General features: G+C 35.0%; 1 protein-coding gene across 1 annotated transcript; it reads right to left on the bottom strand.

Annotated features, from left to right (window-relative positions):
• On the bottom strand, window positions 1–12,453 carry LOC143225386 (juvenile hormone acid O-methyltransferase-like). Its single transcript, XM_076454687.1, has 5 exons — window positions 12,084–12,453; window positions 9,397–9,687; window positions 8,096–8,303; window positions 3,343–3,490; window positions 1–329 (listed from the first exon to the last, which is right to left on the bottom strand). Exons 2-5 carry the CDS (start codon window positions 9,681–9,683, stop codon window positions 145–147), a joined length of 828 nt encoding a protein of 275 aa, XP_076310802.1. The 5' UTR covers window positions 9,684–9,687; window positions 12,084–12,453; the 3' UTR covers window positions 1–144.
• Window positions 12,454–17,757: the final 5,304 nt, after the last annotated feature.

Here is a 17,757-nt window from a genome sequence, read left to right as displayed (position 1 = left end):
CAGGTTTTGAAACAAGTTTTATTGTTTGAATGTAATAATGACAACTTTTACCTTCACCCAAGTTCAAGAATTTTTTATAGCATGGACATATGCAAACAGTCCAATGTTTTTAGTGTGTTTGATACTGTGAATTACTAACTCTGATCACTTATCTTTTGGTCTTCTTCCATACACAATCAGTAGGTTACTTACATATATGGTCTGGCCATCAGACATTACCTTAATACCATGTTTTGTCACCAGCTTTGAACAGTCATCCAAAAACTCTTCTTGCATGTCCACAGGTATGTCCGACATTATGAATGATGGTAGAACTGATTGAAAGAAAGCTACATACAAAGGTAATAAATTACTGTTAATTGTTAATTAACATCCACATTAAATAACAAGAATCAACAAAAACTATATTTCAAGAGAAAGTCATGAGATCTAGCAAGTTAAAGTCAAGAACATGTAAAACTATCCATACAGTCTTCTAATCCTGAAGGCCCAGCATGACTAGGTGGTTAAGGCACTGGACTCATAATTTGAGGGTCGTGGGTTTGAATTCCTGTCACCCCAAACATGCCCTTTCAGCCATGGGGGCATTGTAATGTCAGTCAAACTCTCTCTTCGTTGGTAAAAGAATAGCCCAAGCATTGGCAGTGATGACTAGCTGCCTTCCCTCTAGTCTTACACTGCTAAATTAGAGATGGCTAGCACAGATAGCCCTCCTGTAGCTTTGCGCGAAATTCAAAAAATAAAGAAACAAATCTCATTCAGTAGCGATGTGACATTTCGCTCAATTCCAGGCCATGAGTGGCTGAAATGCTATTTATATTAATAAATTGTATAATATGAGAAGTCAGGTGTAATTTGTATTAATTTTACAAATCTCAATTATGTGAATGACTAACACGAATTATTTATAATTATTATTGATTAAATTTCACTCGCCAGGTGTATACCTTGAGAGAAAAGGGCTTAGCAAGCCTTCATATAACGAGATATAAAAGTAACGGACCTTTATTTGTGGTTAAGCCATACTGGATCAGCCTATTGTTACATGTTTTCAAACTGTCCACCACTGCTAACAGTTCATGTTACAACTTTCACCAATTGATCTGGAGTTACGAGCCTGAAATACTGATTTGGTTGAGTTATGTTTTTTTTCTTTGAAACCTGATCACACAAGTAACCTTACTTGAAATACAACAGAATTAATAGATTTTTAAGTCTTGGGGAGGGAGGGGGGGGGGGTTGTTATAATCCATACTATAATTTGTGGATTGCGTTAGAATTTACCTCGTGTTCTTACATAGTATTCAACAGATCACAAATATCTGTATTCAACAGTAGCTAGGGACCTGCTCCCTTGCAGTATTACATAAACATCACACTTCAGATACAGATTATTTCCATCCCTGTTTCTTTCTTATATATTGAAATATAGATATATTAGAGTTATGTCTATAATATATAACGCTTCGATATTATATGAATTAAGTTTTATCATTAGCTGAAAGCTCCACGATCTTGGTTATACTGTTATTTTATAATAATATACCTCAAGTTATCGTATGTACCCAGTTTAATAATTAGCTGTTTTGTCCGAGATAAAGATGATAGTGACATCTCCCCTTCTAAATTTATTACTATGTCCTAAAAGTTCGTTAGACTAATATGTATAGCTTGCATTATAAAAGTAATCACAAAAATTAAAAGGAACAAGTACGTTTTCTAATTAATTTATCTCAGGTGTTCCAAATGTGGTAATATTTTTATTTTTTTTTTAATTTGTTTAGGTAATTTGCCTCATTTGAGTTCCATCTGTATCCATTTTTTTAATACGTGATGAACAGTAAAATATGGAGAAATAAAGTTAAAAAATGACCAATATCACCAAAACTGATATTCCATATGAAACAATACTTTAAACAGTTTACATGCATTTATTCAAGAAATGTTTGAAACATTCAATATCTAGTGTGAGCGCCACGGGCTGTGACACACTCCTGACACCGATTTGGCATACTTCGAACCAGTTTATCGAGGTTATCTTGGGGTACGGCAGTCCACTCGTCTACCACGACTTGTCAGAGTTCCTGTACGTTCTGACGAGTGTGCTGGAGTTCACTAACACACATCGACAGCATATTCCAATAATGTTCAATCGGATTTAAATATGGAGATCTGGCAGGGCCACTCAAAAGTCTATTCGTTCCTCTTCAAGGAAGTCCATAAACAGTTTAGCAACGTGGGCTTGCGTGTTAACCTGCATGAGAATGAACCCAACACCGGCAAAAGGCCTCCCAATGGGTTCCAATATTTCTTCTCTATTTCGTAGTGCATTTAGAGCACCCCTGTCGAGTATGAGCAAGTCCTTGCAGCCACCCAAGCATATGCCTGCCCAGACCATTACAGAACCTCCTCAATAAGCAGACTTGCACAATGTTACAGACGGAAAATCACAATCCTCAGCGTCTACACTCTCTCACACGTTCATCATCACGAGACACAGTGAACCTGCTCTCGTCTGTCCACAGCAAGGTGGCCCATTGATGCAGTTCCCAGTCCAGGTGCTGACAAGCAATCTCCAACCTGGCTGAACAGTATCACGCTGTCAGAATAACGCCTCTTACAAGCCGTCTGGCTCTAAGGCATTCTTTGTGCAGACGACTGCGAACTGTTTGAGAAGACATACGAGTTCCAGTGGAATGCTGAAGATCATTTCGCAGTAGCTAACCTGTCCTGCAGAACAGTAGTCACAATGTAGCGGACCTCTCTGGCTGTTGTGCAGCGATGACCGCCTTGACCTGGTCTCCTGCCATAAGGATTCGTCTCCTGGTAGTGTCGCCAAAGTCGATTAATGACATTAGGTCACACATCAACGTGCTGTGCTACCCTCCAGTATCTGGAACACCCTGGCCACCTCATTCTCTGTCAGATGTCGCCTGACTGCATGAGTACACAAGATGAAGGTACTCATTGACAAAACATCCCGCAAGAGATCCATGTTGGTGTTTGTTTCGAGAAATAATGACGAATGCATAGTTTCACGTAACAGCCTTATATAGGGTACCTTTAGCGAGGAGAGTTTCGTACGAGTTGCTTCAAACTTCACTTGCAAGCTTAAAAGGTACACTTGTAGACAAACGGATATGTTTTTCATAGATAAATTTAGTTATGACAAAAATATACTGAAATATGTATTTGTTCTTTTAAACTTTTTGAGCAGTATATTTTCATATACAATTCAAGTATAAGAAATGACCAATATTTCAAAGCAGGAAAAATAACCTTTTTCATTTACAAATATTTTGATTTTTGATGCCAGTTTGATATATTTTTTAAAGTACTTACCCATGTAAGCCTTCATGTCAGGGTAAGGGTTTTCAGAATATTGTAAACGAACACGTATGGGTTCTAGGTTACACTGTTCTGCTAATTTTTTAAATTCTTCACATATGTCGTCCCAGTCTTGGGTTGGAGGAACTCCACTGTCAACATCCTAAAATACACAAAAATAAATCATATTAACATACATCCTTAAAAGTAAAATATTGTCGAAAACAAAGACCTAAAAAACAATGTACACTCAACTAGAAATTTTCATTTATGAAACGGTTTGTAAGCAAACAAATTGCAAACTAATTAGTTGTTGGTTGACTTACCATGTGAGATTACCAGTTAAACAAAATCATGGCTTTTTTTATTCCGTACTATATATTTTGTCAAAATAGGCCGATTAATTTCTTAGCAATTTTCTGTAAAAATTGGCGAATGTGGTATTTTTCCACTGTCTGTTATTTCTCTTTCAAAGTAGTACACTTCTGGTACGTGCTCAAATACACTGCTAAAATTCGCGAGGAAAATCGTTTGTTGTTAAGTTGAAGGCTGTTGGTGGTATGCCCAGAAAAGGTACCGAAACATGTTTTGTTGGCATTATAAGTATTCAGACTTGTCACCAAGTTAATGGCGAAGGGTAGGAAAAGGTATGGGACATTTGTGCTGTAGATATTGCAAGATGTAAAATCGGTTTAATATAGGTAGCATTATATTAATTAATTTATTTATGTTTTGATGTTAGGGCTATGAAAAATTTCTTGAAAGCTTAAGTGAAAAGTATAAATAGCTGCGACCAAATGAGCGGGAACGGAGTAAGAGAAGTTTGGTCAGAGAAAAGTTAGAAAACGTAAAGTCAATGGTTGACATGTTAGAGTGAAATTAATAGTTTAAAATAGAGAAAAGGAGAATAATTTGTCTCGTTAAAGAATGGATGTAAACTAAACGAATTCGACAGTGTGGACTTTGACGAACAGCCAGACAATTATTAGAAGTTCAGAATACAACTGCAGTAAGTCTTGCGACAGCATAAGTGAATTATACACGGATACTACCGCAATAAAAAATATTTTGGCTTTTCAATTGAATACTAAAGCAATTAAGCTGGCCGAAGTGGTCTTTTGGAACTAAAAGACAACTGTATGTTGTTAAGATGTATTTATGATCTCCATAATGTAAATAATTTCGTACAGACGTTTAACTTGGTTAGAATTTATAGAGTTTTAAAAATAAGCGAGGTGCTTACTTTTGTTTATTGTCGAATTTATCGCCAAGTCACAGACCTCAACTCTAAAAGATTTCTTAGCCCAACGCAACTACATTTTTTTTTTTTTATTACTATATATACAAACTAAAAGGGAATTTCTGATAGATGTATTTACAAAAACCTACGACTTCATTAAAATGTACCAAATAATCTAGTTAAATATTCTTCCAACAATAGAATTACAATGAATCAGAATTCGCTGCACTATAAATTTTTTAAAGCGTTGAAATATATTTTTTCTCAAAGAAACTGTTTGGAAAATTTTTTTTTAGTTCAAAAATTAACTAAGTTTAAAATGATGGATGATTTTGCGTTTCATAGTGCGGAATTTATTGTAGCAACGATGAATATTGGTGCTACAACAGTAATGCGTTATTTAAATTTCTACGTAGATGTTTAATACTTGTGCTAGATACGAAAAAGACTGACGATGTTTCCTTTTTGCTACACCGATAATGTTTCAACTATTTTACGTGAGTGGGCGTTTCTTATAGAAATGCCACGTCGGGCTACCTGCTGTGTTCACCGAAGGGAATCGAATACCCGATTTTAGAGTTTCAAATCCATAGACTTACCACTGTCCTAGCAAAAGACCCATTTTAGATTAACATTGAATACAATAGCATCTAACAATATGACTGTATCTACACAAAATGGCGGCCATAATCATTCGTTTAAAATCACCTTTAAAATATCGAAATATTAATGACTATTTCACAGTATTGGTTAAGCAAAACGTAAACTTGTTGTACGTATGTAAAGCAGTCTACACTGCTATATACGTGTTTATGGAATGTATCAGAATCTCACTTCAATTTATTTTCATATAAATGACTTTTCCAGACAAGTTCACAAGAAAAACAGCCGGACTTTATCTCGCTGCTTTCCTCACAGAACTTTTCTGTCTGGGTTGGTACCGAAAAGATACTATATTGTGTGTGTGTGTGTGTGTGTGTGTGTGTGTGTGTGTGTGTGTGTGTAAAATGAAGTAAAAGTTGAATATTAATAATTACATTAATTGTTAACAGGCAGTCAAAATTATTACTATTTTGGCAGAACTCACACTATCAGTAATATTTGTAACTGACATGACTAAGTGTAAAACTGGCGACGTGCTATTTTGGTCATATAATTAAGTTAGATTCGTTGGTAGAAATCCTAATGATTAACAAAACTGAATCGGTTATACGTGCGCTCTACGTTTGGTATTGCTGGCGTCCACAAATAACTAATAAAAAGGAAACAAACGAGTACAATTAAAAGAAAAATTACAAACACAAGTGAGTTACGTGAAAGTTAAAAATATTTATTCCAACTTTATAAAAATATGTACTTACGCTAGGTAGAACAGTTCTTGTGTTAATACTTTTGAGACAGTAAAACATTTCTACATTACTATACGTTATGTATTCATCGATACCGTACTTGTCTTTATAAAATTTGAAAAATTTTCATTATGGTACTTTTTTTAAATTTTAGTCAAATCGAAGCATATAATAAATGGCATGCACTTTACCACATAATGTAATTCTAATACCTCGTTACCACATAATGTAATTCTAATACCTCGTTACCACATAATGTAATTCTAATACCTCGAAATGAGTTATGCCAAAATAGTAATAATTTTGACTGCCTGTTGACAATTAATGTAATTAATCTGAATTCCTTATTTCGCAGTATAGAAATGACGATACTTGTCATTTTACTAAAACAAACTATTGAAAGTTTTGATTGTTAGAAAGTGCATGTTCACTTAACACTGACTCTACATACACGAGACGTTTCATTAAATAATTATGGAAAAGTGTTGTTTATAACAATATCATGATATTTATACAAGTGTTCAGTAATTTTTGAGAATGTGGTATAGTCATGTCATGATGTTATCGAAACTCATGTTTATGAATGGGGATCTCTGTAAACACTGGTGATCAGTAAAACAACACAGAAGAATCGCACTTTGCCCTAAACTATAGACTTGACTTTTCTTTTAACCATCACTACTGAAGTTACCATGATGTGCGTGACGGAGTTTTTTTGTTTATTTTATGACGACCATGTGGTAATCTTACGATAGTGGTGTTAATATGACTGCATGATTTTCTTAATGCAACTACATGGTGATGTTAAGACAGTGATGTGAAGTCCTGGAAGAAATTGATCTCACACAATGAAACTGTGGAGAGGGCAATTCATTATGTAACTACAAAGTGTGAGAAATGCACAGTCAAGTACCACAAAAAACTGCCAGGAGAGATGGTAAACGATGGTGGTCTCACATTGCCAGAGGATTATTTTTTTTTTGTTTTAGAATTTTGCGCAAAGGTACTCGGGGGCTATCTGCGCTAGCCATCCCTAATTTAGCAGTGTACGACTAGAGGGAAGGCTGCTAGTCATCACGACCCACCGCCAACTCTTTGGCTACTCTTTTACCAACGAATAGTGGGATTGACCATCACATTATAACGTTCCCACGACTGAAAGGGCGAGCATGTTTGGTGCGACCGGGATTCGAACCCACGACCCTCAGATTACGATTCGAACGCCTTAACCCACCACCTGGCCATGCTGGGCCTTGTCAGAGGAAGTAAAAGGGCTATGTCTGAATGTTTTGATCAATTTCATTAAGAATTTGATATTCGTTCTAAGGCGATGGATCAAATTCTGTCAATCTTAACTGTTATTCAACCAAACAATTTGGTTGTTGCAACAAAAGAATAACTTGTAAGTGTATTCCAAATATGACACAGATTTTCGATGAATTCACTGATAAAGATATCAGTGTGAAAACTGGATGACTTTAGAGGCATTTGGAAGCTGCCAAAATCAGCGTTGAAGAGACAAAGAAATGGGTAACATTGCAGTTTCTAGAGTTCATTGTGAAGTGGAATTTTTGGGAGTCTCTGCCAAGCTTGTCACTGTGTTCGAGATTCTTAAATGACTGTGTCTATTGCTTCATGTGAAAGAAGTTTTTCCAAATTGAAATTGATAAGAAATTTCTTTCGTTTGGCCACGAGTTAGACAAAATTGACAAATCTAGCTTTAAACTGAACATGAATATGCAAAGAAGGTACATTGTGATGAGCTCATCGATAAATTTGCAGAAATTAAGGCTCGAAAACAAAAACTGAATCATCTCTATTTACCTTTGAAGAATAGGCTTAGCGTTGCGACTGGATTTCCTATGATATTTGTATAAAATAAGATGCAGTACTACTTATTTACAGAGTTTTAATGTTCTGCAATTTTCTTATTTCAAGTTTACTTATAACAGTACTGTACTGTTTAAAAATATACTTAAGCATATTTTTCTGCGTGTTTAGATTTTAAAACTATTTATGGGGACTGCCAAGTAGTTTAGATACGCTCCTGGTCCGTGTTTTCCGATCATTGAGCCAGCATGCGACACTCCATGTTTGTAGTCTTGTAGCGCGAAAATTTGCAATAAATGGAAGAAGAATGTAAAATACTGTTTACAATAATTTTTTTTGTTTAATATACCTTAATATAGGAAGACCATTTTTCTGAAGCTGCGATTTCTCTGTATACTTTGAAGGCAGGATCGGTGGCTACAGAGATGAAACTGAATTCTCCTCCTGGCTGGAGGACGTCGTGGATCCTTGTGAATAACTCCTTAAAGTCTCTCATGTAGTTAAATGCAAAAAAAGAAAACACTTTCCCAAACTTTCCTTTCCATTCGGTGGGAAGGCTGTAAACAAAAACACATGTAATCAGACACTCTCCTTTCTTTACGCTGCCAAGTTTAAATAAAGGTGTTGTAATTATTATTTAATGAAGATTGATGACCAGTCCTGAAGACATGAAACCTGTAATAGTACTTGCTAATTATTTCAATTTGTTTGTAGTTAAGTGTAAAACTACAAAAATAAGCTATCCATGTTGCATCAAAACACAGGTATCGAAACGCGATGTTTAAAATTAAATACCCTTAAACCTACCCATACGTCACATGAGGCTTTTTTTTTTTTAACAATAAACACAGGAGAATAAATAATTGATTCTGCGCTAAAAAAAACAAAAGACTTGTTTTTATAATTCCAAACATCGCCAAGTGGTTTTGGTTTCAATAACAGATTCTCCATAATTCAGTTACGAAAATTTCGAAATAATTTTTTCTTCTAAAAACCTTAATTTTTTTGTTATAAATCGGAAAAGAAATTCTTACTTAGATCAAATTATATCGTTTACCACAATTAACATTTTCTTATTTTGTTCTAAAATGACCGATAACACGTCGAGACTGGTCTAGGTATATCTATAGTCAATGGTTGTCAACATCTTAAACATAATAAAGTATGACCCGATTTCAATAAAAATGAATCACTTAAAAGTAAGTATGATGTTTTGTGAACATCTGTACGGAATGGAGAAAAATGGATATCATTTTCAGATTTAGCATTCAGGAATTACTATAGATCACGTTAAACAGGGCAAAACCATCTTAGACCTGTGTAATCAACCCATAACCCAACAGTCCTGTGTGAAATATCAAATATAAGCTATTTCCATTCTTCTCACATGCTTAAAAGTAGTAATAAGTTAGTACAGTGGTTACATGTAATAAAACCAGATAAAATAACACATATAACCTCTACTTCAGAATGTATCGATCTTTAAAAATTTTATATAGATCAATAACGCGCGCGCACACACACACACACACACATATATATATATATATATAACAAAAACGTTACTGCATTCCTATATACAAAACACGATAAAGTGTCTCAATCTCTTGAAAACATTTTAAGCCTAATTCGGAAAGAAAGGAAACTTACTCGTCCATGAAGTCTTGAACTTTGTACTCAATTCGCTCGTGTGGATAATTTTTATCTCCATATTCCACCATCTCTGCGAAGGCGTCAGTAGCTAAGATTTTTGAATTTTTTTTGCATTTTGGGAGCAATAACTCTCTGGTGGCCCGGCCTTGTCCACAGCCAATGTCCAGAACAATGTCATCAGGCGACCATGACATTAATTCTGTATGCTCTGCAACTGTAGCTTCGATCCAACCATAGTTTCTTCTAGGCTTGAAATCCTCAAAAAGTTGCGCGTCCGGATTCATAACGCTTTGAAACCCGATATTAAACTGGTATCAGCACAGTATAACATATAAACACTATACAGGTTTACGAGATTTAAAACATATTATTTTTCGATTAAACGTAGCATAACCAACATTTAACATAAATTATAGTGTTTTATTGTAAGATGTCTTCCTAAGTCGATTCAAATGAACATCTTTGTTGTCAAATTTTGATATATATTTGATTAAAATCACTATTCTTTTATTATTATTAATATATCGTGTTGGTAGCACTCTAAAACTTTAAATAGCTAAGAAAACCTGACAGATGTTTGCGAAATTATATTTAAAATATTCTATGCTCTGTCTGGCACGATTATTATTCGTCTAGGGTTATTGAATCCCTTTGTTTCAGCATACAGTAACAAATTAATTTAGGCGTGTGAATAATTTTATGATATCGTGTCCAACTTATAATTCAATATCCAGAGGGCCAACGGTTATGTGTGAAAATTTGCCATAAACTTGGGAATTTGTACTAACAAAATCAGCATAATATTGTTATTCAAGTCTACCCGAGGTTGCACGGTAAATATGAGAGCTGCGTACGTACCTATAAATTGCTTTTTTCATACCCGAGTTCCCCACAGCACATTATGTAGCTACAAACTTAATATCAAACTTTAATAACTTTTCACACAATACCTTTATTGTTATGTTTTTGTTTGTTATTGCAGACATTAACGCAACGTGCAATTTAGCGCCATAAAAATAATTAAAACGTTTATTTACTTATTTTTGTTAATTAAAAGCTATAAGGGAAATCACAGTTTTCCGGTATAAAATTTCCAGTGACCTCTAGCATTTCTCTATATTACGACATAGATACATACAACGACCCTTTCATAGTTTATGCTCGCAATTTAACTCAACATTACGTAAAAATTCAAAAAATATTAGGACCACGTCAGAAGCAATAAGTACACTAAAAAGACAGGTGTCTCATGACTGGACGTTACTTTGAATGCTTTTATATGCACAAAATCAATGTAATTTTATATATATCCTTCAGCGTCTGAGCACGTGACCACTGAAAAAAAAAAAGTGTAAATTCAGTCCCTCATACAAAAGTCATTAATTATACGATATCAATGTTCAAAACGTTTCAGATTTTCAGCAAGAGATCAAAGCTGTTAAACCACCAACATCAATAGCCATTTCACAAGATATGGGTTGAACTTCGCGCAACGCTACACTTTAGCAGTGAAAGACAGTAAGTCTACGGTTGGCATTTTTTTTAGTTACTCGTACCAATGAATAGTAGGATTAGCCGTAACAATATAACGTTTCCATGGCTAAAAGAGCGCGTCAGTAACGTTCCTATGGAAGAATATGTTTTCGATTTATGGTAAATAATTTTAAACTCTCGTGATAAGATATCATTAAAAAAACAAAAAAAACTCCAAATTAATGGAATTTCATCAGCACGCTAGTAAGTATAGTAAGTTCTAAAATATTTAAACCTTACAGACATATTTACACAATAAATATTTCAATATAACAATTCCTTAAATAATTAGTCAGTATGGATGCTAACCTTCGAAGTTTTATAAACAAGTTTAATAAATTCCTCCCAAGACAGAATAATTAGCAAATACCTCTGAAACGTTAATTATCACCATCTTAAACTTATGGCCTAGCATTCCCCAAGATACATACTACCCAACTATAAAATGCACCAGGAGAAAGTACATGTACGTTACCTTTATTGGCCAGCTGTAAAAGCAATCCAATTTTGCTTATAATATCAATGATATCACGAAAACAAAAGAATGTTCAAAATGAGTAAAAACACACGTCCAATACAAAACCCTTATATTTATTCGCAACATTTCTAGCAAAAGCTCTTCATCAACTGCCTAGTAGTTTTATACTGTGTTACAGACGGAAGCGATTAAAAAAAAAAAAAAGAATAATTGTTGTTATAGGAGCGTGTTTTTACTTGTTTTGAACACTTCTTTTCAATATTTTTTATAGATTTATCCAGGTCATCCAATACATTGTCCTAAACTCTAAAAAATAAAAAACAACATTTAAAGCCAGCCTTATAATTCAAATATTTATAATGTCCTTCCTAAAATTAACTGTATCTGTCACAACTGAAGATAACACGTTAAAACACCAAACATACTTTCAGTAGGCTTAAGGCAGTCTTATAGTAAGTCACAAACTGAAATAACTAATATTACAGTAATAATTCGTATCTCTATTTCGAAATTACCATACCTACTTGCATGGAACTAACACCAATGATTTATCTTAAGTAAACGAAGAAAACAATTTATAAAATCTTGAAACAAATTTTAAACATATTCTGGAAACGTCTTTCCTTAACAACGTGAAGTAAATTGTAAATATATGATTCATAAGATAACTTACTGCAAGAGTACGATACCATCAACTGCTTCGTAAACAGAACCGAGAGCGAATGCTTTTAGAATTTAGATTCACTCATTTGTACTTGCTGTATAAACTCAAACCACTACCAGATAAACGTCGAAGCTAAGTCACATGCGTTTCCAGTTAAGTTCAGAAGGTCAAACACGTGCCTGACAAGCGGAAGAAGTTCCCGTGAACGTATACAAATTCCACACAACCTTATAAATATTAACAAGAGAATATTTTAAATGTTAAGTTACATTACGGGTTTCATTGATAACAAAAGTTGTAATAACAATGTTCAATATCTAAGTATAAATGAATAGCGAAGGGGAGGAGGAGAGAAAGGAAAACTACTGTCCCACCCTAGTGATATATATTAAAAGTACAGTAAAACTAACGTTCTGTTGGGCCGTCTAAACATGTGTGAGGCTCGTGGTTAATCTCATTGATCTCTCTCACAGTAACGAAACCGTAGTACCGTCAATCTTAGAATAAGTACCAAAGTTAAATAACTAAAATTAGAGTAATAAATCAAATAATTCACCTCTTTATATAGAAAGTACCAAACCTAACTGCACTTTAAGGATTCTCCATCCAAATTTAATACGTATAGTATTATTAGCATACTGGTGTGAGTGAAAAACAAAACAAAAACTAGGCCTATTTGTTTTGTATAGATAGCGTCAATTCACCCCATTATATCTCCCGCTAGTACAGCGGTAAGACAACGGATTTACAACACTAAAATCAGGCGTTCGATTCCCCTCGCTGGGCTCCGCAGATAGCCCAATGTAGCTTTGCTATACAAAAACACAAACACCCCATTATTCAGCGATCTCTTTCTCCTTTCATTCGCTTTTTTGTATTTCGTTTAGAAATAAACTCTGATCTTTCGGCTAGAAAGAGGTCAAATTTACTGGTGAATTTGTTTGTTCCATTTTAATCTATTTTTATTACCCTTCAGTACAGATTGACAAAACGGGCAGTCGGTGAGATTTGTTTGTTTTTTGAATTTCGCACAAAGCTACTCCAGGGCTATCTGTGCTAGCCGTCCCTAATTTAGTAGTGTAAGACTAGAGGGAAGGCAGATAGTCATCACCATCCATCGCCAACTCTTGGGCTACTCTTTTACCAACGAATAGTGGGATTGACCATCACATTATAACCCCCCCACGGCTGAAAGGGCGAGCATGTTTGGCGTGATGGGGATGCGAACCCACAACCCTCAGATAACGAGTCGCATGCCTTAACATGCTTGGCCAAGCCGGGCCCAGTCGGTGAGAATCACACTGCAACAAATGTAATACATTCCCGGGTCGCATACTCACAACATCTGTCATTTTAAAACCGGTGATTTTGTACCTTATTAACCCTTAAACAGCGGGAATGTTGTACACAGCAGCATCAATTGATGATGGCCGCCATTTAAGGGTTAAGAAAGAGACTGGTGTGGGAATAATTCGTAGATTGCCAGGTTGTTACAAAACCTAGGCTAAGTGTTGAGTTTCCGGCCATGTTTTTATCGTCCTTAATATTAAAATCATCGTATAGCATCAAAAGAATTGCTGTGGAAACATAAAAACCACAAGTTAATGTATATATATTTTTTACAATATTCGTTATTGTTAAGAACAGACATCGCACTTATTTGAGTAAGATAATTTGAAACAAATCAATGTTCCAACGTCTTAAAGATTATGTACCCAAGCTTTATCAAATACGTGCCCCTCGCTGGCACAGCATTAAATCTTCGAATTTATAACTCTAAAATCAGGGGTTCGATTCTTCTCGGTGGACACAGCAGATAGCCCGATGTGGCTTTGTTATAAGAAAAACACACATCAAATACGTAAAACATTACAAAAATGTATTAGCATTTTGCTCTTTTCATCGTAGTCGAATCCCTGTCGTACCAAACATGCTTGCCTTTCAGCTGTGGAGGTGTTATAATGTTGAGGTCAATCCCACTACTCATTGAAAAAGGAGTAGCTCAAAAGTTGGCAGTGAGTGGTGGTGACAAGCTGCTTTCCTTCTAGTCTTACACTGCTAAATTAGGGACGACAAGCGCAGATAGCCCTCGCGTAGCTTTGTCCTTAAAACAAACCAACACTCAAAATACATTTTCTGAAATATCTAATATAAGTTAGAGTACAGACGACCTGTGTAATGTAGCAGCTTTACGTGAAATTCAAAACAAACAAACTTCACAGTGGTAAGCACAAGATTTCATGATACACATTCTCATATGCTGATCTTTGATCATATTTTATTAAAAATAATAATAACAATTACATTGAATAACATTTTCTCCTTTGGCTCCTTAATGCACATCACACGCCATCAACATCATCCTAATTAATCACAAAACACTGAAGTATTGTAGGCATGTTGGAAGCTGGTCAGTCACAAAACACTATAGTGTTGTAGGCATACTGGAGGCTAATAGATGACGACTGACCCCTCGTGGTTTTGGACAGCCTGACATACTTCCTGTGTGAACATGTCATGTCTGAGTGTAGATAATTTCCGGGTAATGTTTTTTAGGGTTATGTAGAAATAGTCCTTAAAGTGACTGAACGGAAGTAGGCTTAATTTCAACATATTTGTTGCCTTCACAACATCACCTAATGTCCCGGCTGCTTAACACGATGTTGGATTTTATTTGACTAATTTGCTCTGCAGGTTGTAGCTGGTGTATGTTTCTCATACTCTTTCATACGTCAAGCAGTTTGGATATAAAAAGTTAACATGAATTGATCATGGTTTAAAGGCTTTTCTCGGTACTTGATAGTCACAGAGCAAGGTGAGTGGTATACTTCATTTATACCAATTAGATCGTTATCTCTGACTTGTAATAGCATCTAATCATCCGCGTGCTTTTTGGACTCTCTGTACCCTGCCCACCATGGGTATCGAAACCCAGTTTCCAGCGGTATGAGTCCGCCAATATAACGCTATATCACTGGGGGGTAATGTACAAGAGGGAGAGGGAGAAATGTCATCATCACCCTAGATATAAGTTTCCGTGTGTCTAGGCAATCCAAAGTTTGTTTTCGAAGAGGATACGTGAAAGTGTAAAAACTTGTATATACATTGTAGGTCAGTAGTAATGGATCTAAACTTTATCTATCGGGTTTTGAGCCTTTTTCACCTCACGACACAGTTAGTTTAGGTATATGAATAATGTTATGAGATTTCTCCGAATTCACTATTCATTATTATACAGCAGACCACCTTTAGGGAAAAAGAAAATAACTGTTTAACGTATATGGTTCTAAACTCAGTTTTATATTATTTTACATGGTATTATATATCTACCTACTATTAAAATGGTAACAGTGTTGTTAAAACAGACAGGTAGGAAGTTTGTTTTTTCTGGGTTTGATGTACAGATGAAACTCAAGTTAATGGCCTAATCTGAGGGAATTTAGTTAATAATGATATATCTATAAAATCATTTTTACATTTGTAAACGTTTTATTCTCCACTAGTCAACATTAAACCCACTTACAGAAATTAATAAAAAATACTTCAAGTTATAAGAGATTTGTTGATCTCATATCAGCATTTTTCTTTAAGTATAAACAAAAACAATGTTTTCTAAAATAATTTTGCCTGCATTTCTGATTGCCTAATAACATCATTTGCTTTCTAATACAGAGATAACTGCAGTGGCGGCGCCAAGGTGGGCTTGGGACCTTAAGCTTCCCCAAATGAGCCAAACTCCCCCTCAGCCCCCCCCCAATATTATATTGATACCTACATATATTCATAAAATATGGAAAACACAATCGTCGTTGTTGCTTAACAATTAACATCAAAGAGACATAGATCTGTAGAACTCAACGTCTTCATTAAGACGGAAGTATGTGTCATGCATCCCACAGCAACGTACTGAATGCACTGTATTGCCGCTCCCTGCGTAATGCCATTCTATCTTGAGCTTTGACGAAGATTAGACAACCACGTTGATTTCAAGATATAACAGATCATCAGGGATTTTACTTGTTAAACCAAAGGTTTCACAGGTATTTACCCATTAATTTCATTTATCTTTGAGTATTATTGAATATTATTGAAAAGTAAAACATAGCATGCATGTATAAGTGTATTGTGTATAGGTCAAAACTATGAAGCATTTAGCCGGTGTTGTGTTCTCTGTGAGATCATATTGCATTGTGTATCAGCCATCCAAAATTGTACTGATGATTGTGACATACACTTAAAATTGTGATTTACAATCCAATTAATGTTATACTTATGATTAGATAATAACCTTACATGTTAACTGACCAAATAATATTTCTAGAATGAATTTTGAAATTGCCATTGGTCCTATTTAGAAGTGCCTAGTTTAATGTAATGTAGTAGTTACATTATTGTAACAGGTGCTTGTCACACTTATGACAATAAGAACAATATCACAATCACAGTTTGGCCTGTATGAATAATGTGAACTTATGAAGAAACCAGATTTTCTGTGAAGGTAAACTGATATTTAGACATTTTGTTTTGGCGCTACTACGACCATTCAATATCCTGGCAACGGGTTTGCTTTGTTCGAGCGCGCGATTCCCGCCTCGAACGTTTTAAGCGTATGATCACCGAGACCATGGTGTATGCTCTGCGTACGGCTAACGATCGGCTCAGCCCGATCGAAATCCAGATGCCAGCCGCACGCCACCCCACTCCCCCGGTCACTCCCATTAGCTGCCCACAGTTTTACAACATGCCCTATCAAAGCTGTGCTTGTGTTCCCTAATTAGCTCTGTAATTTTACATTATCACTACCCTCTAACTAAGTACTTGTGCTATATGGTTAAAGATAAACACTTTCTCTAACAGTATTTCACGGATATGTTCTGGATTTTCATGTGCTATTAATATAATTTGGTGATTTCAATGCCGCAAAGCAGTTGTTCGTAATGTTGAACTATGTTTAGTTGTTATTTGTTTCTTATTCATGAAATGACCCAATAGTATGTATGTTATATTTTTTTCCTTAGATTTCGATGCTTAAAATGAATATCCTTTATAAGCCCTAATGCCAATATAAGGAGAGAAATTCCCATTCGTTTCATATAAACTAACACAACTTGGAAGTAAGAAGTGGAACTAGCAGTCAGCCCCTCCACAGTTTACTTCAGCCCTCCCTCCAGTCCCTCAACAAAAATATCCTGGCGCCGCCACTGGATAACTGATTTAAAAAGAAGGAGCAATTCTATGATTCTCAGTTGTATTTTAAATTCAGAGAACTTTTTCACAATTTTATTTTATATTTCTTAAACGCAAAGCGATACAATGGGTCATACTAAACACGTTATGTTTTCTTAATATTCATACTGACTACTGAGGTGAAGACCATAAAAAGCCAAGACAATGAAATCAAGTCAGAGAAATGAATAAATTACACGATAAATCTACTTTAAAATACAGTCTATACTAAAATTATGACGCTATATCACCTAACATGTTATTCTACGAGTAAAATAAAATGTTAGAAATAAATTATAAGATAACAGGTGTGTTGATTGAAGCATTTCGCTTTTTTTCTGTCTTAAAACAATAAAGTTTGATTACATATTGTGTTATAAGCAGTAAACAAATTACCTTATATATGATTAGTTGGCATAAAATTACAAAAGTAAGTTACACTATAACACCTTATAGA

The sequence above is a fragment of the Tachypleus tridentatus genome, chromosome 9 (assembly GCF_004210375.1).
Source record: "Tachypleus tridentatus isolate NWPU-2018 chromosome 9, ASM421037v1, whole genome shotgun sequence".
Taxonomy (NCBI): domain Eukaryota; kingdom Metazoa; phylum Arthropoda; class Merostomata; order Xiphosura; family Limulidae; genus Tachypleus; species Tachypleus tridentatus.
Note: the sequence above shows the minus strand (reverse complement) of the source record. Positions and strands in the feature narration are given on the sequence as shown.